A 26,644-nucleotide genomic window follows, 5' to 3' on the forward strand; every position below is an offset into this window, starting at 1 on the left:
ATACATGCACATTGTAGCACACTCTTATTTTGTGGTTTATCTCTGCATACATACAGCGCGAACTCCCCATTTCATGTACATGTAGTATTTATCTTCCATTAAATGGTCATTTACTGGTCATTTACTTGAGATGAGACATCCTAAATGAAACTTCACTTTGAATGTCTCGTAAAAGTGTAGCAGTGCATGCAGTTATTATTATTAATTGAGGGCGTTAATAAAGCTATCAAGCTATGAACTACTTTACAAATTAATGGAACATACATTACAAAAGTATGATGTCTTTTATGATGGTTTTGATATTGATATTTCAAATGATTTTATTTGAATTGTGGCAGACTTCATTCTTTGTATGGTGGTATATATCCTATTGTTGGACACCTTTATTTCAGTGCTTAAAAAAAAGGACAATCACCCAGTAGAGGAAATAGATTCAAGAAAAATTCGCACTTGCTCTTCCAGATATGAAAATTATAAATATAGTTAAATTATTTGATATTTACCAATGTTTTCTTTGCGTCACACTTGCTGCATACCCATCCAAGAAAAACAATTATTTTTGCATGTGACAAATTGCATCATGTTTCTGTACGTGCGCGTTGAACAGATGATGATATTCTTGATAAATAATAGTGTAAAAAAGGAATGGTGTGAGTTTTTCTTCATATATTATATCATGCGCTGATTTTAAGATTTTGTATACTTTTTTTATTCATATTGAATCTTAGCAGATGTTAGAAATGAATTTGTTTGCTAATAAGGCTTGATAATAATTTTCTTCATATTAGTTCCATGAATCTTTCCAATATTTGTATGCTAGTGGTGATCATCAAGTTCGCTATATCGCACGTCGTTGATTGTCGACGGCTGTAATACACGGTGATGAGTCTACATACAATGTACATAACGTACCCACATTGTCACAATACATCGCATGTCGTAGGAGCGGATGAGATTGAAATATCATGCGGGCCTGTTTCTGTCAGGAAATATATCAATTGTTAATGCAAAGCTATGTAATGTGGTATTTTAAGCATTTTGTGTCATTTTAGAGATAAATAAGGTATTTTTTTGCCTCATTTCTGCATTCTTGTTGCATGTATTGCTCTGTGGAATTGAACCGGTACGGTAGTCCTACACTATGCAATATGCACGTCTGGAATCATAATGTGTGGTGATACAATATGTGACAATACACAACATTTATTTTATAGTATGTTAACACATGTACCTATTATGTTAAACAAGGAATTGACTAAGTCACTATTCTGCATATTTTAACTTTAATACTTAAATTATGAAATCATCCATATTTTCCTTATTGTTCGTTCTTATAGGAGGCGTTTTGGTGCATGGTACAGATCGTTGAGCGTTACTTGACGGGTTACTACAGCCCCGGGCTAGAGGCTGTGCAGGTGGATGGTGAGGTCTTGTTTGGTCTTATTAAGAAGGTCTTGCCTGCAACACATAAACACATGGTGAGTTCAGAGCCCAGTCAATTTACAAAGAGTTTTGATTGATCTTATCAGCCACAACTATGGAAAGCCATCAACATCTAAAATTCGTGTTTAAAATGTTTTGATATGATCTGTAGTCATATATTTTTTTTTATTTCCTGAAAATTCAGTGTGCTTTTCTCAAAGGACATTGTGCTATTGAATTTTCTGGAGAAAAAATTATGACATTGATGGATTTCCATATAGTTAATCGGGGCAATGTTAAATCTCTTGTAAGACGGGGCCCAGAATATTGTAGTCTAAAGCTTTGAATCATTTCATATTGTGCTGTTTTTACAACTTCTGCATTAAAATCCTACATGCAGTATCCAGAGATGGTCTTAAATCTTCAACCAAGTATCCATCTTGTTGATAAAAGGAAGTGTCCCAAAGTTCATGTTTCAATCAAGGTTTGTATATTTGTGATGAAGTACTGCCTTGCTGGAGGACATTTTGGCTTGGAGTAATTCCACTTCCATCAGATTCTGATCAAGATACCCAGGAAATATCAGATCAACTTGTCAGTTTCAGACTAATCTTTCCTTCGTATTCTCATATCCCTGCTTTCCCCGTCTGACATGTAATTTAGCTAACATTCCATTTGCATGGCATTGTACAGAGAGCTGCCTCTTGTTCCCTTTTATAAAGGGAAGCCCAGAAGCCATGTTTGCCTCAAAAATTGAAGAAAAAAATTGAGAGAAACACATCAGTGCAAATTTGAGTATAAAGATCCATCAAACAACAGCCGAATACAGGTTGTAAGTGACATTACATACCAGTTCCACCTACTCCCTTCCCCTATGCTGTGTATCATAAATTACCATTAATTCAAGGCTCGAAATGAATTTAGATTTGACTCACCAAAGTGTACAGTATAGTGAGTGATTGTATTACCGACCGGCCTTGTATTACCGAACGCGCGCATCATATGCGTCAGAAAATAATCAAATACGCTCAAACCTTTGCAACTTCCTTCCAAAGGGAACTTAAATAGAAAAATGATGAAAAATTATCAAAAACACAATTTCGAAGTCTTTATATCCTCAAAACAATAAAATATGGTCAAAATAGCTCATCAGTGACTTTGTTGTTTTCCCAACTTTTCCCATAGAAAACACACGTTCGGTAATACGATACCTTTTCAAGTGACCAAAATATTTCACTTGCGAAGAGGGGTCCGATTGGAAGCTGATGTCGTAAAAATGAAAAACAATTTCGGCAAAATTTCTGCATGTTTATAATTTGTAGGTATTTGTGTATTTATGGTGAAAGTTTGGTGAATTTTATTGGAATAATGTGTTTGATATGATCAAATTCATGAAAAGTGTTCGGTAATACGATCCACTACCATATACTGTATCTGGAACTGTGTTAAATGCACAGGTACATGTAAATGTACTTGTGTGAATTCTGTAGAAATAGGTGGAGTTCTTGGAATTTATGGTTTCATACATCGATACATGTGAACGTATCATTGGAGTAAAACCTTAAAAAAATCAGAATTCTGTTGATACCGTGGAATCATCATCAATTGGATTTATGTAAATCGTTCATTGTTATTCTCTCATTTACCTTTTTTTTCCAAAGGAATCTTTAATTTGGGAAAAAATAATGCACTGAAAATGCAAATGCACAGTGCTGCACTAAAAAAGAATGCACAGCTGGAAGGTCGTGTAGAATGAAAGCATGTGACTTACATATGCACACACTAGGTGGTTTCAGACCGCCTCGAAGTTCGTCAGTTCCAGATATTCTCTGATCGGGAAATTTACCCCGATCAGAAAATACCAGGTATTTTGGTAATGTGAAAGCAAACTACGCGTAATTTCCCCGAGAGAAAATACTCGCTAAATAGTAGGTACCGGTACTTGGCGAAATTACGAGAACTTTCGCGGGGATTTTTCCAAGGTTGCAGGTATTTTGGCGATGTGAAAGCAAATTACGGGAAATTTTAGCCCAGCGTGTCGTTGGGCGCGGCGCCGTGGGTGGCTACTGGGCTAGTGATTTTGAATCTCGCGCCTTGCCTGCTTATCAGACCATACGATGCGCATGCTCGTAACTTCAGGAACTTATCCCGAAGGGTATGTTTCGGGGCGGTGTGAACGCAGGAATAATTAATGGGTATTTATTAGCCGAAAATAGTTCCTGTAATCTAACGGGGATTCTTGTGATCGAGGTGGTTTGAAACCACCTAATATCAGCTACCTGTTTAATGAAATGTTCTACCTTGTGTCTTCACTTGCAATGCATGCTGTGGAAATGACCTGGCTATTAAAAGGCTTTGACCTTTAACTCATGATCCAACTCTCTGATGACATTGTAAACGTTGGTCTAATTAAATATAGCAGGTATTGCGAATTGGAAGAAACTCAAGAAATTTAGCATGTGTCATGTTATTTGCACATATAGAATTTCCAAAATTCTCTGTTCAACACTTCCTCATGTTGCTTTAAATTTCCTTTACTATGTGAAGAGAAAATGGAAATGATAGTACTATGCTTGATAATCAGTGGGCTTTCCTAAATGACATACTATAGCCCCGAATGCTAAGTTTTGAATTATAAGAAACCTGATCCAAATGATGGCTGATTCAGAATGAATCACCATTGGGTGTTTCTTTTCCTTTTGAATAGAGTTTGATAAATAAGATATATCTTTAGTCAACTACCATTCATTATTGCATCCCCCCCCCCCCCTTTGTGTGATCATGATACTACTAATGCAAATGTTAGATGAGACTTTGTAGAATAATTATTCAAGAAATTAATAGTGTATAAAATGCATTCAAATAAATCGTTCAGTTTTTTTTTAGCCAAAAAAGAAGCCTTACATATGCTATCAAATGCATGTACTTCATTTAGACTATGTTTAGTAATGTTTATGTAGAGTGCCGTCTGCCATGAACATTGGAACCTTTTGATACCACAATAGTGTATATGATTAAATACATAATATGATTATCTATTATTGTTCTGATTCTTTTAAATAATTATGTCTCTCTCGCTCACCCCTCCCTTCCGTCAACTTCCTGCTCACTCCGTCCTCTTTCTCCATCTCTACTCCTCTGTCTTCCCTTTCATTATTTGCAAATCATTCTGCTTTTTTCCTTTCTTTTCTTCTGTCTTTCCTCCCCCTACTTTCCGAACTCTCTTTTTTCTATCCTTTTCTCTTTATCAATCTCTGTCTCTCGATCTTTTGATCTATCTCTCTTATAACTGTATACAGAAGAAGCATCGCATCGAGCCCATCCTCTACATGACAGAGTGGTTCATGTGTATCTTCGCTAGGACCTTACCATGGACATCTGTTCTAAGAGTCTGGGATATGTTCTTCTGTGAAGGTAAACACCCCTCACATGCATTTGTATTCCTCAAGCCAGGGCTCCACACTAACCCTTTTTTTCTACCGGTCCAAACCTGAAATTTAATGGTCCCCCCAAAAATAAAGGAAATCATAAAGACATGGGGTTTTTGTCTCACCTGCATAGCAGAGTGAGACTATAGGTGCCGCTTTTCCGACAGCAGCGTCAACAACAAATCTTAACCGAAGGTTAAGGTTTTGAAATGACAGCATAACTTAGAAAGTATATGAACCTTATTCATGAAACTTGCCTGAGTTTCATGTCACATGACCAAGGTCAAAGGTCATTTAGGTTCGATGAACTTTGGCCGAATTGGGGGTATCTGTTGAATTACAATCATAACTTTGAAAGTGTATTGGTCTATTGCTGATGTGGTTTACGGTACACCATGTGGAGTGTTATAGAAGCAGTGGATAGAAGAAGAGAGGAAGTGGATAGGCAAGAAAGTGGAGATTTTTAGAATAGAGTATTCTTTCTTGAGAATAGTCCTGAAAAGGACTGTAAACCAGAAGGAATGTTGAGTGAGAACAGCTTGAGTAGTAGAGCTGATGAGGAGATGCTGGCTTGCGTCGGCGAGTAGAGATGATGAGTAGTAGAGAGACTCGACGTTTCGGACAGGTTGACTGTCCGTCTTCAGGAGTGAGTGTTCGCTCGGCGTGCGGCGGTACTTGTGGCGTGCGTGCGGACGTGGGGGAAAGCTCTAGGCCGGCGGTCACGGCGGGTTGACGTCGTAGGTGGCGCTCTGTGTGTGGGTCGGCGGTTTTGGCGGGAAACGAGTGGGCGTCGTATGCGGACGTGGTGAGTAGACGGCGGCGTGAGTTACGGCGGCGTGTGTGTGTGTCGGCGGTGTGTACATCAATGGTGGCGTTCTGTGCGTGTTGGTCGGCGGACTCGTCGGGTGAGCTTCGGCGGGAGTGAGTGGGTGGCCTGGTGTACGGATGAGGTGTTGGGTCGTCGGCGGAGGTTGTAGCGAGGTGTCGGTGGCGGTGGTGTGTGTGTCGGCGGAGTCCCTGGTTGAGTTGGTGATGCAATCAGACTGCTGTGTTGGGTAGGAGGGCTCGGTGGAGTGACGGTGGACGGCTGGTTGTTTGTGGATTGGTTAGAAGTTTGATGGTGACGTAGGATTGGGTGCCAGATGCTGTTGATGTGGAGGCCAGGGTCTTGAGGCACAGTGTTGTGTTGATGTATCTCAATGGCTTCCCTGACCCTTCTGGTATTCCAGTGCCGGATGTTGGTGATTAGGTGGCTCCTTTCCCATTCTATGCGGTGATTCTCTTGTTGTGCGTGCTTGACGATGGCGGATCGGTCCCAGTCGCTGCGTCGGTGGTGGGTCTTGTGTTCCTTGAGTCTGGTGTCGAAGTCTCGGCCGGTTTCCCCAATGTAGACTTTACCGCAGTCGCAGGGGATCTTGTAGACGCCTGGTTGTTTGTTGGATGGGTGCTTGTCCTTATGAGAGTGAAGGATGGAGTGTAGTTTTCGAGAGGATTGGTGTCTGACGAGGATGTTGGCAGAGTGAAGGATGCGTTGTAGTCGGTGTGAAGTCTTGCCGATGTAGGGTAGTACTATGGTGGCGACGGGCTTGGTTTCGGATGGGTTTTCGGTGCTGTCGGTGCTGGGTTGATGGTTGGGTGGTTGAGTCTTGATCCTTCTTCTGGGGTAGTGGTTGATGGTGGTGAGTGCATTGGTCACGTGCTTGAGTTCTTGATGTAAGTGTGCCTTGTCGCTGAGTTGGTGGGCTCGTCTGATGAGTGTGTTGGCGACTGATTGGTGGATGGACGGGTGGTGGTGTGAGCGGAAGTTGAGGTAGCGGTCTGTGTGGGTAGGTTTCCGGTACACCTGGTGAGATGGGAATCCAGACGGTGTCTTAGTGATGAGAATGTCTAGAAATGGAATTGAGTTGTCGCGTTGGGTCTCCATGGTGAACTTGATGCTGGGGTGCTGGTTGTTGAGGTGGTTGAGAAACTGGTGAAGGTCGGGTGTGCTGTGCGGCCAGATGACAAAGGTGTCGTCGACGTAGCGGAGCCAGAGTGAAGGAGGTTTGTCCGCAGTCTTGAGTGCTTGGTGCTCAAAGTGTTCCATGAAGATGTTAGCGATGATTGGTGAGAGAGGTGACCCCATGGCTGCTCCTTGTAGTTGTTTGTAGTAGTTGTTGCGCCATTTGAAGGAGTTGGAGTTGAGACAGGTGAGGAGGAGGTCGTGGATCTGGTCTGGTGTGAGATTGGTTCTGGATGCTAGGTCTGAGTCGGTGATCAGGCGTTGCTTGATGATGTCACATGCTTGGTCTACAGGTACGCTGGTGAAGAGGGAGACGACATCAAAGCTGACGAGTGTGTCGGAGGGCCGGATCTTGGTTTTGGAGATGACGTCTATGAAGTGCTTGGAGTTGGTGACATGGTGCTGGGTCTGGCCTACGAGTGGTTGGAGGATGTTGGCCAGATGGCGTGCTGTGTTGTAGCAGGGTGACCCACGAGTGGAGATGATAGGGCGGAGAGGAGTGTTAGGCTTGTGTATCTTGGGTTGTCCGAATAAGATAGGTGACTTGGCTGAAGACGATCTGAGTTGGAAGTAGAGTGCCTTGGGTAGTGCATCGGATCGGTGTAGGGTCAGCAGTTGTTGGTTGATTTTCCTTTCGTTGGCCTGAGTTGGGTCTCTGTTGAGTTTGGAGTAGGTGTCCTTGTCTTGGAGAATCTCTTCGATCTTGTCATCGTATGCGTCTTGGTCCATGATAACGGTGGCGTTGCCCTTGTCAGCCTGAAGGATGTGAATGGCTTGGTTACGTCGGAGGTCCTGGATAGCAGAGCGTTCGTCTTTGGATAGGTTCTGTTTAGGTGGCTTGGCGTCGGAGAGGGCATTGGTTACCTTGAGTCTGATTGCGTTGGCGGCCTCTTTGGAGAGAAAGCGGAGCTTGGGTTCGACTTGCTGTACAATGTCGGAGAAAGGGATCTTCTTAGGAGCTACGGCGAAGTTGAGTCCGAGAGAGAGTACTTTATGTTCGGCTTGGGTAAGTTGGTGTCGGCTAAGGTTGATTACGGTATCCTTGGTTGCTTCGGTCGGAGGTTGTTGGTTGGCTTGCGTAGGCTTGCGGGAGTAGAGTCGGTCGAACTTGTTGATTTGCTTGAGCTTGGTGGACTGGAAGGTTTTGCGAGATGTGTAGTCGTTGAATGCCTGAACTTTATCTAGATCGTCTGGTTTGAGTCGTCGGCTAAGTTGAGTTTGAGTAGAAGAGATGCTTGAGTTTAGATCGTGGAGTTGGTGTCGGGTGCGTGCGATGCGTTCGCGAGTGAGGTCTAAGCTGGCTTGGTGCAGGATGCGTTTGGCTTTCGGGGTGTCGACGGAAGATTTGAGTTGGAGTCCTGGCGGTATGATGTCGGAGTCGCGGCAGCGTTTGAGGAAGGTGAGGTGGTTGGTAAGCTTGGCTGATTTGACTAAGTCGCGCTGAAGTTGCCTGGCGGTGCGTTGAGTAGGCTCCCCGTAGAGCTGAGTCAGATGTTGTTTGAAGGTTTGCATGGTGGCATGTACAATTGCTGATGTGGTTTACGGTACACCATGTGGAGTGTTATAGAAGCAGTGGATAGAAGAAGAGAGGAAGTGGATAGGCGAGAAAGTGGAGATTTTGAGAATAGAGTATTCTTTCTTGAGAATAGTCCTGAAAAGGACTGTAAACCAGAAGGAATGTTGAGTGAGAACAGCTTGAGTAGTAGAGCTGATGAGGAGATGCTGGCTTGCGTCGGCGAGTAGAGATGATGAGTAGTAGAGAGACTCGACGTTTCGGACAGGTTGACTGTCCGTCTTCAAGAGTGAGTGTTCGCTCGGCGTGCGGCGGTACTTATGGCGTGCGTGCGGACGTGGGGGAAAGCTCTAGGCCGGCGGTCACGGCGGGCTGACGTCGTAGGTGGCGCTCTGTGTGTGGGTCGGCGGTTTTGGCGGGAAACGAGTGGGCGTCGTATGCGGACGTGGTGAGTAGACGGCGGCGTGAGTTACGGCGGCGTGTGTGTGTGTCGGCGGTGTGTACATCAATGGTGGCGTTCTGTGCGTGTTGGTCGGCGGACTCGTCGGGTGAGCTTCGGCGGGAGTGAGTGGGTGGCCTGGTGTACGGATGAGGTGTTGGGTCGTCGGCGGAGGTTGTAGCGAGGTGTCGGTGGCGGTGGTGTGTGTGTCGGCGGAGTCCCTGGTTGAGTTGGTGATGCAATCAGACTGCTGTGTTGGGTAGGAGGGCTCGGTGGAGTGACGGTGGACGGCTGGTTGTTTGTGGATTGGTTAGAAGTTTGATGGTGACGTAGGATTGGGTGCCAGATGCTGTTGATGTGGAGGCCAGGGTCTTGAGGCACAGTGTTGTGTTGATGTATCTCAATGGCTTCCCTGACCCTTCTGGTATTCCAGTGCCGGATGTTGGTGATTAGGTGGCTCCTTTCCCATTCTATGCGGTGATTCTCTTGTTGTGCGTGCTTGACGATGGCGGATCGGTCCCAGTCGCTGCGTCGGTGGTGGGTCTTGTGTTCCTTGAGTCTGGTGTCGAAGTCTCGGCCGGTTTCCCCAATGTAGACTTTACCGCAGTCGCAGGGGATCTTGTAGACGCCTGGTTGTTTGTTGGATGGGTGCTTGTCCTTATGAGAGTGAAGGATGGAGTGTAGTTTTCGAGAGGATTGGTGTCTGACGAGGATGTTGGCAGAGTGAAGGATGCGTTGTAGTCGGTGTGAAGTCTTGCCGATGTAGGGTAGTACTATGGTGGCGACGGGCTTGGTTTCGGATGGGTTTTCGGTGCTGTCGGTGCTGGGTTGATGGTTGGGTGGTTGAGTCTTGATCCTTCTTCTGGGGTAGTGGTTGATGGTGGTGAGTGCATTGGTCACGTGCTTGAGTTCTTGATGTAAGTGTGCCTTGTCGCTGAGTTGGTGGGCTCGTCTGATGAGTGTGTTGGCGACTGATTGGTGGATGGACGGGTGGTGGTGTGAGCGGAAGTTGAGGTAGCGGTCTGTGTGGGTAGGTTTCCGGTACACCTGGTGAGATGGGAATCCAGACGGTGTCTTAGTGATGAGAACGTCTAGAAATGGAATTGAGTTGTCGCGTTGGGTCTCTGCCAACATCCTCGTCAGACACCAATCCTCTCGAAAACTACACTCCATCCTTCACTCTCATAAGGACAAGCACCCATCCAACAAACAACCAGGCGTCTACAAGATCCCCTGCGACTGCGGTAAAGTCTACATTGGGGAAACCGGCCGAGACTTCGACACCAGACTCAAGGAACACAAGACCCACCACCGACGCAGCGACTGGGACCGATCCGCCATCGTCAAGCACGCACAACAAGAGAATCACCGCATAGAATGGGAAAGGAGCCACCTAATCACCAACATCCGGCACTGGAATACCAGAAGGGTCAGGGAAGCCATTGAGATACATCAACACAACACTGTGCCTCAAGACCCTGGCCTCCACATCAACAGCATCTGGCACCCAATCCTACGTCACCATCAAACTTCTAACCAATCCACAAACAACCAGCCGTCCACCGTCACTCCACCGAGCCCTCCTACCCAACACAGCAGTCTGATTGCATCACCAACTCAACCAGGGACTCCGCCGACACACACACCACCGCCACCGACACCTCGCTACAACCTCCGCCGACGACCCAACACCTCATCCGTACACCAGGCCACCCACTCACTCCCGCCGAAGCTCACCCGACGAGTCCGCCGACCAACACGCACAGAACGCCACCATTGATGTACACACCGCCGACACACACACACGCCGCCGTAACTCACGCCGCCGTCTACTCACCACGTCCGCATACGACGCCCACTCGTTTCCCGCCAAAACCGCCGACCCACACACAGAGCGCCACCTACGACGTCAACCCGCCGTGACCGCCGGCCTAGAGCTTTCCCCCACGTCCGCACGCACGCCACAAGTACCGCCGCACGCCGAGCGAACACTCACTCCTGAAGACGGACAGTCAACCTGTCCGAAACGTCGAGTCTCTCTACTACTCATCATCTCTACTCGCCGACGCAAGCCAGCATCTCCTCATCAGCTCTACTACTCAAGCTGTTCTCACTCAACATTCCTTCTGGTTTACAGTCCTTTTCAGGACTATTCTCAAGAAAGAATACTCTATTCTAAAAATCTCCACTTTCTCGCCTATCCACTTCCTCTCTTCTTCTATCCACTGCTTCTATAACACTCCACATGGTGTACCGTAAACCACATCAGCAATTGTACATGCCACCATGCAAACCTTCAAACAACATCTGTATTGGTCTAGTTCATAAAACATGAATATAAGAGTAAACAACTATCACTGAACATCTTGTGCGAGTTATAGTAGTCAGCACTGCTGCTATATTGAATCGCTTGATGCAGGTGAGACCGCCAGAGGCATTCCACTTTTTTTTTTGCTGTCTTTTATTGCCCCCCCCCAAAAAAAACAAAAAAACCGTTAACACATTAACACACAACATTATTCATGAGAACCATTTCTCAATTTTGGAAAACCATGTTTTAAGGTGCCAAAGCCATTTTTATTATTTACTAAAGATGAGAAAATGTCATTTATATTTAGTTTGATATATTTTTTTACTGGTCATGTCAGACCAGTATAGCTGGCTTTTTCTAAATTGTTACTGGCCCAACAGTAGTTTTTACTGGTCTGGGACCGTCAGACCAGTGCCAGTGTTGCATGCTGCTCAAGCACTCCATAGGCCTGGTTTCACAGGGGCTAAAAAACATTTTGCAAAGGTTTGCATGGATGGAAATTTAAAAAAAAAATGGCAGTCCAGCATTCACATTTTATGCCAAACATACACTTTAATTAAGAGGTCATAAGTTTCCTAAATCATTCTAGAACTTCTCATGAGTTTACTGAAGTCTTTGCATGTCATAGCAAATTTTCCAGTGGAAATCATTAGTGACTAGATCATTGTAGCTGATCCTATTCATGTAGAATGTTTCAGGTCACATTTAGACTCATTCACCCATGGCTGATAGAGATAAAATCTTGGATGAGATCATCTTTCTGGGGAGCATTTTTATGAAACAAATAGTGATTTTCACTGACAACTGTTATAAGCTACTGAAATCCTAGAATCTGATTGGCTTAGGCAAGCCAGCACAATTAAGTCAGGATGTTTGTTTCATGAAACGCCCCCAATTTGTTGGGTTGCATTCTGATTTGGTATTTTATCGCAAGGAAAAGGAAAAAAAAACTTATTAAAGCATATCACTTCCATAGCATATCACTTCCATATCATGATTAAGTTTTCCATATTAGCTCTCTTATACATGTTTGCAACACTTACAGTTTGATTACTCATATTTCAAATGGACAGGACGTGAAACAGATAGTATAAGGTGAAAAGATGGCAAAATGAAAAGTAAAAAAAAAAGCATGTATAGAAAATTGAATGAACAATAAGAGTATCAGATTTAATTCATGATGCCCCAAAGCTACTTTCAGGAACACTCAAGAATGAATTAGAAAGAGAAAGAAAAATAATTCAGTGAGTTGAGAGTCTTAGCAACAAGAGTGATTTCATCGTCATTGCATTTGAAAAATATATGATTAACTTTTAGACCAGTCGAAAGTGATATAAATAAGCAACAATAGCATTAAGATATTTGTAGACGTTGATGTCAGAAAATTATTCATCATTTTAAAAAAAAAAGGAAAAAAAACAAATCCCTCTTCAACCTAATTTACTTCCATTTCAATTGTTGCATTCTTAAGATCAACAAATCTTATAATCATTTTAAGATATACTTAATAACTCCTGTCATGCATATATATTCCCAGCCTTCATTGGTTGTGTCTCTGATGTTGCCTTGTTTCGATCAAGATTGTTATCATTATCATGATCATTATCATCATTATTAAATTCAGCATAATCAACAAACATACAAATACAGGCAGTAGGAAAAGGAGATTCACATGAATGTTGGGAAAGGAAAAAGATGAACTAAATGACTTTAATCTTTGTTTTCTCAACAACAAAAAATGAGGACAGGTTCGAAAAGCTTAATATTAGAGTCCGCCATTTTCACAGAAACATGTTTTTTCACCTACATTTAGGAGTTCTCTACCGGAAATAAGAGACTGTTTTTCAACCAATATGATGTTGTCACCATTTCCTTGCTTCTAAAGCCTTTTCATAGCTGCCCTCTAAATTGATAAATTTTGATGTTTTAACACCCCTGTAACGACGAATTAAAAAATATTCCTTGTTCTATACCGACAGGTGTAAAGATCCTGTTCCGGGTAGCCCTGGTCCTACTCAAGCATACGTTAGGGACCTCACAGCAGCTAGCAGATAGTCCTGGACTCTATGAAACCATGGAGAGACTCAAGAACATTCCTGATACAGTCGTGCAGGAAGATTTTCTAGCCTCAGAGGTAATCAAGTTCAGCGTACAATTCTAGGTCTTTTGTAGTCCACCCCAAGCATGAAGTTGATCTGAAAATAAAGAGGAAAATAAAACAAGAATTAACACTGAAAATTTCATCTAAAATTGATGGTAGAATTATAAAATTGAGACATATTAGAATTTTGCTTGAGTTTGCAAAATAGTGGTAGTTGATACACCACATTGGTGATATGTAGATTGAGAGAACTGCTAGTATCACACACTGTTATACCTTTATATATCACTAAGTGTAATCTATGGAATAGTTCAATTTTGTCGATTTGATAGCAAAGAAGCTCTTGATCCAAGCATAATACTGATTCCTAATGTATAAAGTGGGGCTAAAATGTTTTTAAGAGGGGAAAATTTCATACTTCACAATTCTAATATAATTAAATAAACCAGAGGGTCAAAAGTTTGAATCGTTCTTCAGGATTAGTTTTCTCCAGCATGAGAAGTTTCCACATGAGCTGCACTCGACCCAGTTGAGGTGAATAGGATATATTCCTTGAATGCTTTTAAGCCTTTGGCTGATCAGCTACAGCCAGGGTAATAGTATGATACCGAATGTTAAGTGCAGTAGAGTAGTAGCTGCTCTATATAAATGTACCTATTAACATTTGTGCAATTAGTGGCAAATTCCGAGGCTGAACTGACCACCTATTTTCCTTTTTCGTTCCTTCCAGATGCTGAAGATACGCGTCTTTGAGAAGGACCTTGAGGCAGAACATTCGCTGTCCCTCGCCAGACGTAAAGCCATAAGGGAACGACAGCTCTCCTCCGAGAAGGCTGCTGCCATGGCTCGTGACATAGAGGTCAAGAAGAAGACATCCAAGACCAAGAATCCTGCCAAGGAATGGGAGAAAGAGAAGAAGAAGAAAGAGAAGGAACGCTTGAAGCACGCAGACACAGATTCTGTGACAAGTGTGCCTAATTCACTGGACATGTTGGAAGAGGAAGACGCTGAAAGTGTTAGGAACGGTGTTGATGGGGATGGGACGTTACGTAAAGACGACAAGAAGAAGAAAAAGAAGGAAAAGAAACAAAAGAGCAAGGAGAAGTTGTCGATCAATACAAAGGAAGCAATGAGCAGAAATTGGAGCGGCGAGTTGCACAGTCCGGACATTGAAAAAGAATATGAGATTATTGATAGGTTGAGTTCTTCCTCAGCAAGCCCAACTAAAAGTGTGAAAAGTAGGAGTACAACGGGCTTCTCGGAAAAAGACTATACCAGCGAGGATGGAGGTGATGGACAGGGCAGCAAGAAAAAGAAAAAAGATAAGAAAAAGAAAAGCAAAGGGAAAGAAACCGATGTGATATCAATAGGGGATGACACGGCTAGCATGGTGATTTCTACAGAAGGACTTACAGACACGATCGATAGGAAAAAGAAAAAGGATAAGAAAAAGAAAAGAGGTAAAAGTAAAGAGAAGGGATCGTCGGGTGAAGAAAGGGCTGACGATGTGATAAGTATTATGACCGTACCTGATAATATGATGTATGGAGTTGGGAAGGACAAAAAGAAAGATAAAAAGAAGGAAAAGAAGAGGACAAAAAATAAAGATTCAGAGATGGAGATGGACCTTCCCGGGATGGTCCGAGGACGCGACGATGAGAGTGTAGACAAGCTATCTCAAGCAGATACAGAATCTATTAAATCGTTATCCAAGAAAGACAAGAAAAAGGAGAAAAAGGAAAAGAAAAAGAGGGCAAAAGATTTGGAAAAAGATGCCCAGCGAATGAAAGGTAATGGTGTGATACGCAATGAGCATGCGAGCGATGGCAATACTTCCTCTCCTGCTAACCTTAGTGACTATGAAGTTGTGGAGAGATGGAAACCACCTTCTGACAGCTCCAAGCGTGGGTCGGAAAAAAGAATGGGTTTGATATACAGTGATGATGATATCCAAAGTCAGTGGGCTGGGATGGCCAGCTTAGGCCCTTTGTCTGAGATACCGACCTTCGATGAAATCGTAGAGCGGAAGAGGAGGAGTCGAGAACAGGAGGAGAGGAGGAGTCCAAGATTGTCTGAACCCACGTCACCGATTAGCGATAACACTACATGGAATCCTTCAAGTGGGACTAGGATGCCCCACTCGTACTCTAATGGCATGGAACCTGAAAGCGGTTTGTCCCAAGTCGGCAACAGTAGAGATATTGGGAGGAGTGATAAAGCTAAAGCCAAAGGTCCGACAAGAGACTATCACAGCTTTGATTATGGCACTACCGTATGATACTGATACAAAGAAAAGACATAGGACAACACTTGGTGAAGAATGTGTGCTATTCAAAAGTTGAGACGCGACTAGACTTGCATGTGTCATTGGACATTTCTTGTGTTACATGGATTTGATCAGAATGTCTGCTTGCCATTTGTTAGCTGGGTCCTGGATGAATGGATCGTCAAGTCAGTTCCACTATAATAATGTAATGTAATATAGACAGTGAACAACCAGTTGCATGTGCAATAATCTGCAAATCCAGTAATGGGGGAAAGGGGCATTGAACATGTCCCCCTTTTCACAGAATAGTGTGCATTGTCCCTCCCCCATTGTTGGAGTGCCACTCTCTTTGGGGAAGTGAAATATTATTTTATTATTCTTTTTTTTTTGTCAGAAAAAGTGAGAGAAAATGACCTGCTTACTGTGCTCCTCTCCTGAAAAATTATGGATAAGACAGTACCATTGAGGTCTGTAGACACTCGTGTTCTAGGTCTCCAATCGAGTTCTTTGCTGTATCACAGAACACTGGAGACCTTATTTCTAATATGGAGTAATTTTAGTGATTGGTGGTGGCATACATGTTTAGAAGCTTGTAATATTCCTTGATCATCTTCCGTAATTAAACAACCATTATGGAGCCATTTTCAGCCAAAGTTGATAAAACTCTATAAACTATGTCAATAGCAGATTACAAGCTTCTGTTACGAGTTACTGAAATGGTGCAATTTGATTGGCTTTGGACAAGTTTGTATTGGATTTCTAATGTTTGTGATTGATATTGAGTTTCATATAAAATAGCCCAGGCCTTCTCATTGTTTTGAAACTTAACCTTTGGAGTTCTATAGTCATGCATTAGCTCATAAAAATGACACTCAATATTTTGATGACCTCACATTTTTTGGGTATAAAAAGGAGAGACCAATGTTAATGAATCAAAGCAATATGGATTCATATTGATGCTGATTATATGAGCCCAAACTTCTCTTACTCCCTTTGAAAAATCCCTATTGCTGCACCTATTTAGAGACATACATGCAAGGGCAAAGTTTAGTAGGTAAAGGTCATCAGTTCTTGTTGAATTATTAGCAAGGATAATAAGGTCAACCTGGCTCTAATGATTACCTGTATAAAAGGGTTACCTGTCAGTAAAGAGTTGAATACCACTAGTTTGGGTTCCCTTTGATAACTTTCCCAATTGAAATAAATACAGGAACTTGTCTTTAGGCATGATTGCAGGGAATAATTTTGCTCTACAAATTTGAATTGGCATTTTTGGTCATAAGAGAAAAACTCTCAACTCAGTAATGTACAGTTCTATGTAAAAAGATGCTATACAAAAGACTTGTATGCGTAGCAGTCTTACAAAAAATGTGGAGCAAATTGTGATGCGATACCAGGAAAATTATTCCCTGGTTTGTCTTGTCTTCTTAGATGTTTTGATAACATGTCAAAAAATATCAACCTATCTTTGAATTATTTGTTGATTTGTAAACTTCTCCCTTTCATGTTTTCATGTAATTGGGTTAAATAATTATATATGAATTATATTGTTTAATTTTGATTTCCATTCTGAAATGATTGATTTATGTGTTACTTCTAGAGTCATACTCATGTTTACATGTGTTGTCCAAGAATCTTCTCATTAATTCATTTTGTTGAAATATTTCTTTATAAAGCCTATGCGTCATATTTATATTATTTAAAGAATTTATATACATTTCATTTTGTTACAATTTGATTTTTTTTCCATGTCTGTGTATGGTGCGTATGTAGTGTAAAGTTAATCATTATCTTAAAATGGTGCTGTCTTGTTACATATACCTGTAGTGTAGCTTAATGATGATATTTTCCAATTGAGATGACTTATTGGGTGTTACAAGAAACTTGCCTTCATTTGCAAATCAAGCGCAAGTCTTCTTGACTTGGAATTGAAAGTAAGTTTCTTGCAATGCCTTATTGGTGTCATGGGCAGCATAGGTCTTCTCAAACTTGAAGAAAAGTACACAAATTAGTTTTTTAAACCAAAGTGCTAAATATACTCTCTTGGGCAAATTGATGCTTCTTTACTCATAGAGGTATCTCATTTAGGTGATGTATTTGCATTACAATTATCTGTGGATCCAACAAGCTGGTCATTACACGTCACACATGATTTTGATTATTGTTATTGCTACAAATAAAAAGTGGTCCCCATTGGTGTATGATTCATGTATGATAAAGTTTGTAGATTCTGGTCATCTCTTTTGGTGATTTTTTTTTCTACACATGCATATCTCAGAAACTTTTATGTGGGAAATGTGGAAAATGTGCAATTGTTTAATCAAAAGCCACTTGAATCAGAAAAAAAATCCAACTTTGCGTGTATTTACTGTTCAGGAACATAATCCTACTATTGGAAAAGATGATCGTACACAGAAGGGGGGGGGGTGATATGACTTGAGATAGTGCACATGTCTTGGTAGCAGGTGGGTAGACCCTTTGTTTATCAAACTCTCTCAAGGGTAATTCCATACATGTCAAACAGGACATTTTGACAACTAGTTTCCTAGCTGAATGCTTGAGCAATGAAATATTCTTTTTTGTCAATGATATACATACCTCTTCTAAGTTTTGCTTCGGTTCTTTGATACTTTTTCTCACCTAGCAACTATCAAGTTTTTTTTTTCTTTTCCTCGTCTGCCAGGTGCTCCATCCACTCACTATGTCCGTATATGTTTACCATTGTAATGAATTACATGTATTCATATTTACAGCTGCAGATACCCTTACGAAGGACCCGTCTACTATTTCACTGGCATACGATCAATTCTGTCAAAATATTTTACATCATACTTAAACGTCACAATCGTGAACAGCAATGTAATAGACGGGTCTTCTTTCCTTCTTTCTTTCTGTTATGTCTTGTTTTGTCCTCCTTGTCTTGTCTAGTAACCTGTGTGCCCCTGTTCTTTGTAACGTTCTCTGTTTTCGTCCTTGTCCAGTTTCTGTAACTTTCTCCGAGCTCAGCTCTATTTTTTCTATAATAATTTGTAGCTATCAATGATTATACATGAATTATTTGTTAAGGGCCTATCCACAACAAGCTTTTGCTTTACTTTAGGTCCATCCACTTAGAATCTTCTTTTATATTGTAATTATGCATACTATTTCGGAATGAGTTGTATGTTTTTCTTTGTATTTTGATTGATTTGTGGAAAATAAATAAATGAAATGAAAATATTAAAAGCTATAGTGGGTGGTCATGTGAAAAACTAATAACCAACAAAAAAAAATGATTATGGGTAAATGTTAGGTGAAAATGTTGTGTGTCGTATGGGACGCAGAAATGTCCCATACGACATGCAACATTTTAAGCTGTATGACATATTTTTGTTGGTTGTCAGTCTTTTGCATGTCTACCCAGTTGTAATTTAATAATACCACAAAACAAATTAAAGTTCTTTGTTCGTTTGGACAGCAGGTTGAAAAATGTTGTGAAAATTGCTGATTTTTCTAGCATGGAAATGCCCTCAAGTGCTGCGAATTTTCAGACTACTGGGGCTGCATTGGACTGTGTAGTGTACCTTGCTCAATCCATGTTGAAAGGGCAAGTTGGAACCTGTGCCTACTTGTTGATTTACATGAAGCCTCACTTATACCGTTTTCATACTGAAGGCGAAGTGGAGTTACTACGGAATAACTCCGGATTGAGTTTATACGCTTGTACTGCGGACCGACTTTAAACCCCCTTTCATATTGGCAAGCACCGCAGCGGTGTATCCGCAGTCGTTGCCATGGTTTCCAAGCGAGTTCGCGCCTTACGTATGGCGAGATCACAGCGATAAGCGCATACCGCATTTCCGGTGCGGAGTAACTCCGTCTGTAACCCTCTTCTCGAAGTGGGTGGAGTACTCCGCTTTGAATCCGGATCGAACTAATCTCAGAATTTTCATATTGCCCTCCAAAGTGGAGTTACTCCTCCTGGACTCCGGACTAATAAATAAACTCCACTTTGGCTCTCACTATGGAAGGGGTGTTAGGGTCTTTGCCTTTGGACTATTAATGGTATCCCCCTTGACTGCACATTCTTGCCAGCATGGTTAGGTTTAAAAACAAAACCTCAAGGTTTTGTGAATGGAAGGTGCTTTTCTCAAAAGTTACTGTAGTCTCAAGATCTCTGTCAGCATGTGTGAGTGAAACAGAGAAAAACTTAAATGACAATCTACCATTCAAAATGTTTTTTTTTCTTTTGTCTTACATAGTAAATATCATTTTTTGCTTACAACCCTACTCAGCCATCATCATCTGGATTTCTAGGGGTCAGAAAAGAGAACAAATCTACGGAAAAGGGTACATTTCTAGGGTTTGCAGACTGTTGTTTCCGCACAATTTGATGTTAATGCAATTGAAGATAACTTGATTAGGGTCATGTTTTTATAGGGTTTACGCTTGTTAAAAGACAAATCCACCCCAACAAAAAATTGATTGGAATAAAAAGAAAAAATCCAACAATCTAACACTGAAAATTTCATCAAAATCGGATGTAAAATGAGAAAGTTATGACATTTTTAAGTTTTGCTTAATTTAAAAAAAACAGTTATATGCACATCATGGTCAGTGGAAATGAGGGAATTGATGACATCACTCACTCACTATTTCTGTTGTATTTTATTACATGAAATATGAATTGTTTTAATTTTCTTCTAATTGTCCTAATTGAAACAAAGTTTTATTCTTCCCTGAACATGTGGGATTACCATTGTTTAACATTGTATGGCTCAGTCAAGTTGGTCCTCATTTTTCAAATCTTTAAAAACTGAAATATTGTTTAATTCAAACAATAAAAAACAAGAAATAGTGAGTGAGGGACATCATCGATTTTCTCATTTGCATGTGACTAAATTGTGCATATAACTATTTTGTGAAAAGCATGCGAAACTTCAAAATGTCATAACTTTCTTATTTTGCATCCGATTTTGATGAAATTTTCAGCATTAAGCTTTTCTCTAATGATTCAAATCAACATTTTTTTGAAGTGGACTTGACCTACAAGGGGTAAATTGTACACACAGATCATGGGAATACATGAATATAATATTGGAAAAATTTAAGTTGTTTCATTTAAAGGTCTTTTAAAAAGCTTGTGGTTGTGCTGCTTGTTTATGTGTTAATCGGTATAGTCGAGTGGACTTTCGTACATTCACAACTCAATGTATATGTGTCTTTATTTGTATGGTTTCTTACATTTAACTTATTGCAGGGGTTTCATTGCTCTTAGAGGTCATAGAATGCTATTTGTTCAGGTGAAATAGGATGATTATAATTTTGTACATGTAATGTACTACTGTATGTGATGTGTAAGCATATTGGATGGGTATGAAAAAAGAACCGTTTTTGTTAACCAGATTGTATGTAACATTCCTTCTGAAAAATATCAGTTTCATTACGAAAAATGAATGCCATCTGTGAGTGTGTGTGTATTTTATGTTGGATGCATTATATTGTTATTCTTGTACAGGAATGCAAGCATTATGTATTTCATTTGCAATATAATCTGCACAGATATTTAATATACTGTTTGTAAGATTCCATGTACAGCTAACTGCATTACTATGAATATGAAACTGTTTCGTAAGAATAAACAATACGTCGGGTTTCAGAGAACTCTGATCATTATCACATACAGAGGCTGTTTACAGACAGTCATGTATTTTTATGTTTCATTCATTTCAATTGAGAACACAGTCTTTTTAATTGTATTCTTGGATTATCTTTAAACAATATACCAGTTGACCAAAAACGGGTTACATCCTTATAAATTGCAGAATCACTTCAAAGCTTATCCATCCATAGCAAATTTATGAATATGATGTGAAGGAATCATTTGATATCTCTGTGAGATAAGTGTGTAAATTCGCACTTGGGTTAATAGGAAATATGTGGCATAAATTGACTCACAGGACAAAATAAAATCTTTCAAATAAAGAAAAGAACTTGGATCATTATCAGTTTGTGTTTATTTTGAAACGATCACAAGTCTTTATACGTTTGGGTCGTTTCCATCGTTTCAACCATTGATAAACTTCATATAGATTTCAGCTGGCTGCATAAGCACTGTGACCATAGTGGCTGCCATATTGGCAAAGTTACTATTTTTATGAAATGGATCCAAGATCGGCGGGAATCCTTAAAAAAGCGTTAATGTATATACATAGTTGCCTACATGAAAATCACAAGGTGAATTAAACCAATAAACATTGCATACTACATGGCCATTTCTAATTAATCATTCTCAATTTGAAACTACCAATTATAAATTTCCACTGGGCTTGATTGAAAATAATATCTGCTTGTATGCAGAAAGACAACATTTTCAATCAACAACCTGGGGGGCCCTCAAAAATAAAAACACACACACAAGAAATTGAAACCAAAGAATGGAATAAATACACTGTCATTTTAGTATTATTAAGGTATGAAAGCAGCATTTTGGGGGTCTTTTTTGTATAACCCACAGTAAATAATTGGTTTGTGGAATACTATTATCAAGTGTACAAGAAAGGCCATTTGTTTATATTCTAACATTGATGAAGTTCACACAAGCTCAACTTAGATCACACTTTTATGGAAAGCCATTTGCCAATTTTTCACCAAAAATATTTCATTCCTGCATTAAAAATTTCCCTCTTCCCAAAAAAAGAGAATAAAAGAAATTTTGAAATAAAGGAAGATATAGAGAATGAATACACATTTTTTTTGGGGGGGGGGGGTTCATTCTTTATATCTTATAATGATGTGTACAGTATTCAATGATTTTTTTTAAATGAACATTGAATAAGTTGAAACCTAGCATTCCATACAAGTGTGGACTAATCTTGGAACTTGCTCTCTCACTTGTGCAGAGGAACATTTCATGAGTATTGTCAGTGGTGGACTAAATTGATCTTGGTTATAAATTGCACTTGTTTTAGTAGCATAAAACATCCGTCAATGAAAATCACTGACAGGTGTATGTACATGTCAACTCCAAGGGAGTGGAGAATGTGCATACACTTTTGGCATGCAACAGTAATCTGTAAGCACTTGCAAAGATATTTTATGAGTAGTATTTCATATTTTGAATTACAATTAAAAGACTTGAATTGAATGGCCTGTATTCAGGTACGTAAACAATATCTGGCACTAAGAATGTCTGTTATTGGTCTTATTGACCAATTTTGTGTTTTTGTATGTTGCCATGAAATTCATGTTGAATGATTGTTATGTGCATTTTATCATTTGAATGGCTTCATAGTGTAATTTTGTGTATAAAGAAAGAAGTCAATGCAGCAATACATCTCGGAGTGATTTCTTGGACATTTGTACAAATAAAATTTTTAATTGTGATTTGCATAAATTTGATTTAATATTCATATGAGATGAAGGAAAAAAAATGTACATTAAAGATATAAAGGATATTATGATGAATAGATCAGCCTGAATTATGTTGTCATTTATGTATTGTGTTGTTTAGTAGCTTGAGATATTACTTTATATTACATAAGGTTATGTAAATTTGAATCGGTGATAAGGCAATACGCCATCATAGCTGCAAGGAACACGTGGCGGCAGTATGTTCACAGATCTCACTCGTTGCTTATAAGATCGTTAAATGCTTGCTTGATGAACATGCTAGTGGGTACGCTTCAATTTCATTAAGCACACACTTTATGTATTTCTATTTCGACAGATCAGGACCCAGTCTTACAATGAGTTGCAATTGATCCAATCAAATCAATTCTGGAAAGCCAGCAAAGTCAACTGAAAATGCATGTTTATTTTTTTTTTCAATTCTAGAAATATGAATGTATATCCACAAATTCATTGATGTTTTTCACAATTTGGTCTCCTTTGATTACAAAGGACATTTTGCAAATTTCCTGTATAAAAAATTATGACACTGATGAATTTCCATAGTTACGATTGATCGGATCAATCATAACTCTTTGTAAGATGGGGCAAAGCGCTGCAGTGCAAGCATTGTAATTTTATCATAAAGCTATGCAGACTCTGATGGCAAATCTTTACAGACTGTATGATATAAACAGATATTGCTTGGTCTGTTTAATGAATAACATTTCAAGATTTTCAACTCCCCTCCGAAGCTATATTTTTCCATCAGTACCGTAAGGGCACTAGTATTCAACCCGGCATAATTCAAAGAATTTGACATATTCCCCAAAATATTTAGAAATAAGGAATATATCTGAATTTCATACCTTTGTTATTTCCAGGGTAATCTGCTGTCGGTATTTTCTTTATCAATCTGTCGACTGTATGCGCGGAGGATCGAAGTATGCGGCGATGGCCTTTTTGCACTGAATGGCACTAGTATTCAACCTAGTGAGGATAGATAGCAAATCTCAAAAATGCTTTAGATTGCTGAATTAGATCTAGATCTACGTAAGTCTCTGGCTTTGATTAATTCCCTGTTTGGTCTCATCTCAAATGATCAAGTCCATAGTCGGATGGGACAAGGGCAGATTGAGAAAAAGGGCCATCTTTCATCGCTAGGTTGAATACTAGTGCCAAACCGTCGCCGTATAATTTGATCGCCCGCCCACACAGTCGACTGGTTGAAAAAAAAATAACGGAAAAAGCATAACCAGCATTTGCTCTTGGAAATAAGACGGGTCTGAGATTCATTTAAATACTATAATTCTGTATATTTGAGGAAAAACTCCAAACAGGTTGAATACTAGTGCCCTTACGGTATAATTCATTGGGAAAAACATAACTCCGCCATGGAAATGTAATGTTATATTCAAACTCTAGATACATGTAAGAGATATAAAGAGATTGCATTTTGATTTTTCCTTGCTGTTTCACATCAATCTTTTCTCATCTATTTCTTTCGCATGTTCTTTTTCCCAAAATTTTTAAATTAATTTACTCACTTTTTAAAGAATTTTCTTTATAAAAGCACATATCAAAACCAAAATATTTCTTCTTCCGCTTACAAAAATACTCTTTTAATTGAAACAAACATAATAAGGCATATCAAATAATACTCTGGATATACATAAAATCATAATTTTTCTAACAATATAACTATTTTGAGTACACAAGATGATAGACATACACTCTTGGGTTTGTGTGCTCTTAGGTTAAAACAAACTAATAACTCGTTCAGACATAGCTCCACAACAATTAGCATAAAGAAGCTCAAGCAACATTCTGTGTACATATTGTACAAGAATGTCACTAAAGCAAGCACACAATATGCCCACCTGTAACGTGAAAATTGAGTTATTGGTCGAGCAAGAAAAGTGGAAGCTAGCAGTTCACCTTTGACCTTTTGATCTCAAAATCAAAAGAATTGCTGAAATCTATGCTAGTATCATACACACCAAATTATGAGCTTAGGTTAAGTTAAACTGAAGTTTTCACATTTACAAGGACTGCAGAAGGGTAAGATGAAAATATGTCAATGACCTTTAACTTTGACCTCAAAATCAATAGAAATGCTGGGATCTATGCTATCATCATACACACCAAATTATATGAGCTTAGGTAACTAGGTTACTGTAAGTTAAACTGAACTTCCTGGGCATGGATCCATTCAAAGACTGCTCGTCAATCACACGCTTCAGGAACTTCCCCAGACACTGGTCCCCAGGCATCGATTCATTCAAAATCTGCTCGTCCATCTCACGATTCAGGAACCTCCCCAGACACAGATTCTCGGGCATCAATCCATTCAGAGGCTGCCCAACCATCACACGCTTCAGGAACTTCCCCAGACACAGGTTCTTGGGCATCAAAAGGAGTGGCCGTAGAAAAAGGGCAGCAAAGTAATTTCCCCCTCATTTAGTGAGGATGAGGAAATGGACAATGTGAGCGACGATTTAATTCCACCTACCCCTGCACTATACCATCCATGATGCCAGAAGCAAGAAAATCTAACAAGGTTAGTATTCAGACTCCACATCCATCACACACTTCAGGACGTTCCCCGGACACAGGTTCCCGGCTATCAATCCATTCAAAAGACGTCCATCACATGCTTCAGGAAACCATACATGGGAATCACAAATTTGGTCTCAAATGTTGGGCAAGACTTCATTAGAAGAAACAAGTCGTGAATTTTTGTGGTGCTAGCTTTTCAAGCAACTTCTAACTGCTTGTACCAAACTCGCTCTTTTTTGCTGGGATCTATGCTGGTATCATACACACCAAATTATTTGAGCCTAGGTGAAGTTAAACTGAAGTTATCGTGATTACAAGGTCTGCAGAAGGGCAAGATGAACACATATCAGTGTGAGCTTTACCTTTTGACCTCAAAATAGTTAGGCTTTCTGGGATCCATGCTGGTATCATACACACCAATTTATGTGAGTCTAGGTTAAGTCAAACTGAAGTTATCATGTTTATAAGGAAAATTTTACGGAAGGACAGACAACAGACGGACGGACACTGAGCGTGATACTATAATACCTCCCATCTAAGACGGGCGTAAGAGATTTTTCTCATTGCCTGATTACAATGAACTTGAACAACTTGGTTTTATAAAAGGCAAGCACAAAAAATGTCAAATTATTCTTTTTTAAAAGAGTTTTGAGTCAAGTTACATGTACAGACTAGCTCATGACATCTTGGTGAAATCATGTGATTCTGTCCATGCAACTGGGCTATTCTGATTGGTGATTTCTCTTGTAGTGTTTGAGCACTAAGAATGATGCTGAGCCTTGTAATAAAAAATAAACTTCACATTCAAAGAGATGATTGTCAATAAGAATTTCAAGGATTTACATTTGATTTCAACCTGAGTAGACTGCGTTGTGGTCTAGTGGATTGTGGGTTTGAATCCCAGACATTGTGTATTTTCCTTCAGTAATAGGAATTTTACAGAAGAAATAAATAGCTTAATATCCACATTTTCAAGCTTTTGTTTACCTGCAGATCGCAAGTCAGTTTAAATATGTTTGGCTTTTTTTTTGCATTCAAACATTTTGACACTGAAAACGGTACTGGACAACCCCATTGACTTTCATGATTTCGTGAAAAGTAATATGGAAGACTTGAAGGTTTAAGCATTTCAGACATAAATGAAGATTTTTTAAAAATCCACCCCATTTATGTCACAACTTAATCCAAACTCGCTAGGGTCCAAAGAAAAGTGTCATGCCAGATCAAAATCTTCC

The 26,644-nt window shown here is 40.0% G+C and overlaps 1 protein-coding gene across 1 annotated transcript in view; it reads left to right on the forward strand.

Annotated features, from left to right (window-relative positions):
* LOC121408605 (TBC1 domain family member 10B-like) overlaps positions 1-15,505 on the forward strand; it is a 58,948-nt gene extending 43,443 nt beyond the window's left edge. Inside the window, exons 6-9 of the mRNA XM_041600130.1 lie at positions 1,338-1,478; positions 4,722-4,836; positions 13,095-13,249; positions 13,947-15,505. Of these exons, the coding sequence (XP_041456064.1) occupies positions 1,338-1,478; positions 4,722-4,836; positions 13,095-13,249; positions 13,947-15,494 (1,959 nt within the window). The 3' untranslated portion in view covers positions 15,495-15,505. The remainder of the gene's footprint in view (positions 1-1,337; positions 1,479-4,721; positions 4,837-13,094; positions 13,250-13,946) is intronic.
* The last annotated feature ends 11,139 nt before the right edge of the window (positions 15,506-26,644 follow it).

The sequence above is a fragment of the Lytechinus variegatus genome, chromosome 2 (genome assembly GCF_018143015.1).
Source record: "Lytechinus variegatus isolate NC3 chromosome 2, Lvar_3.0, whole genome shotgun sequence".
In the NCBI taxonomy this organism is placed as follows: Eukaryota; Metazoa; Echinodermata; class Echinoidea; order Temnopleuroida; family Toxopneustidae; genus Lytechinus; species Lytechinus variegatus.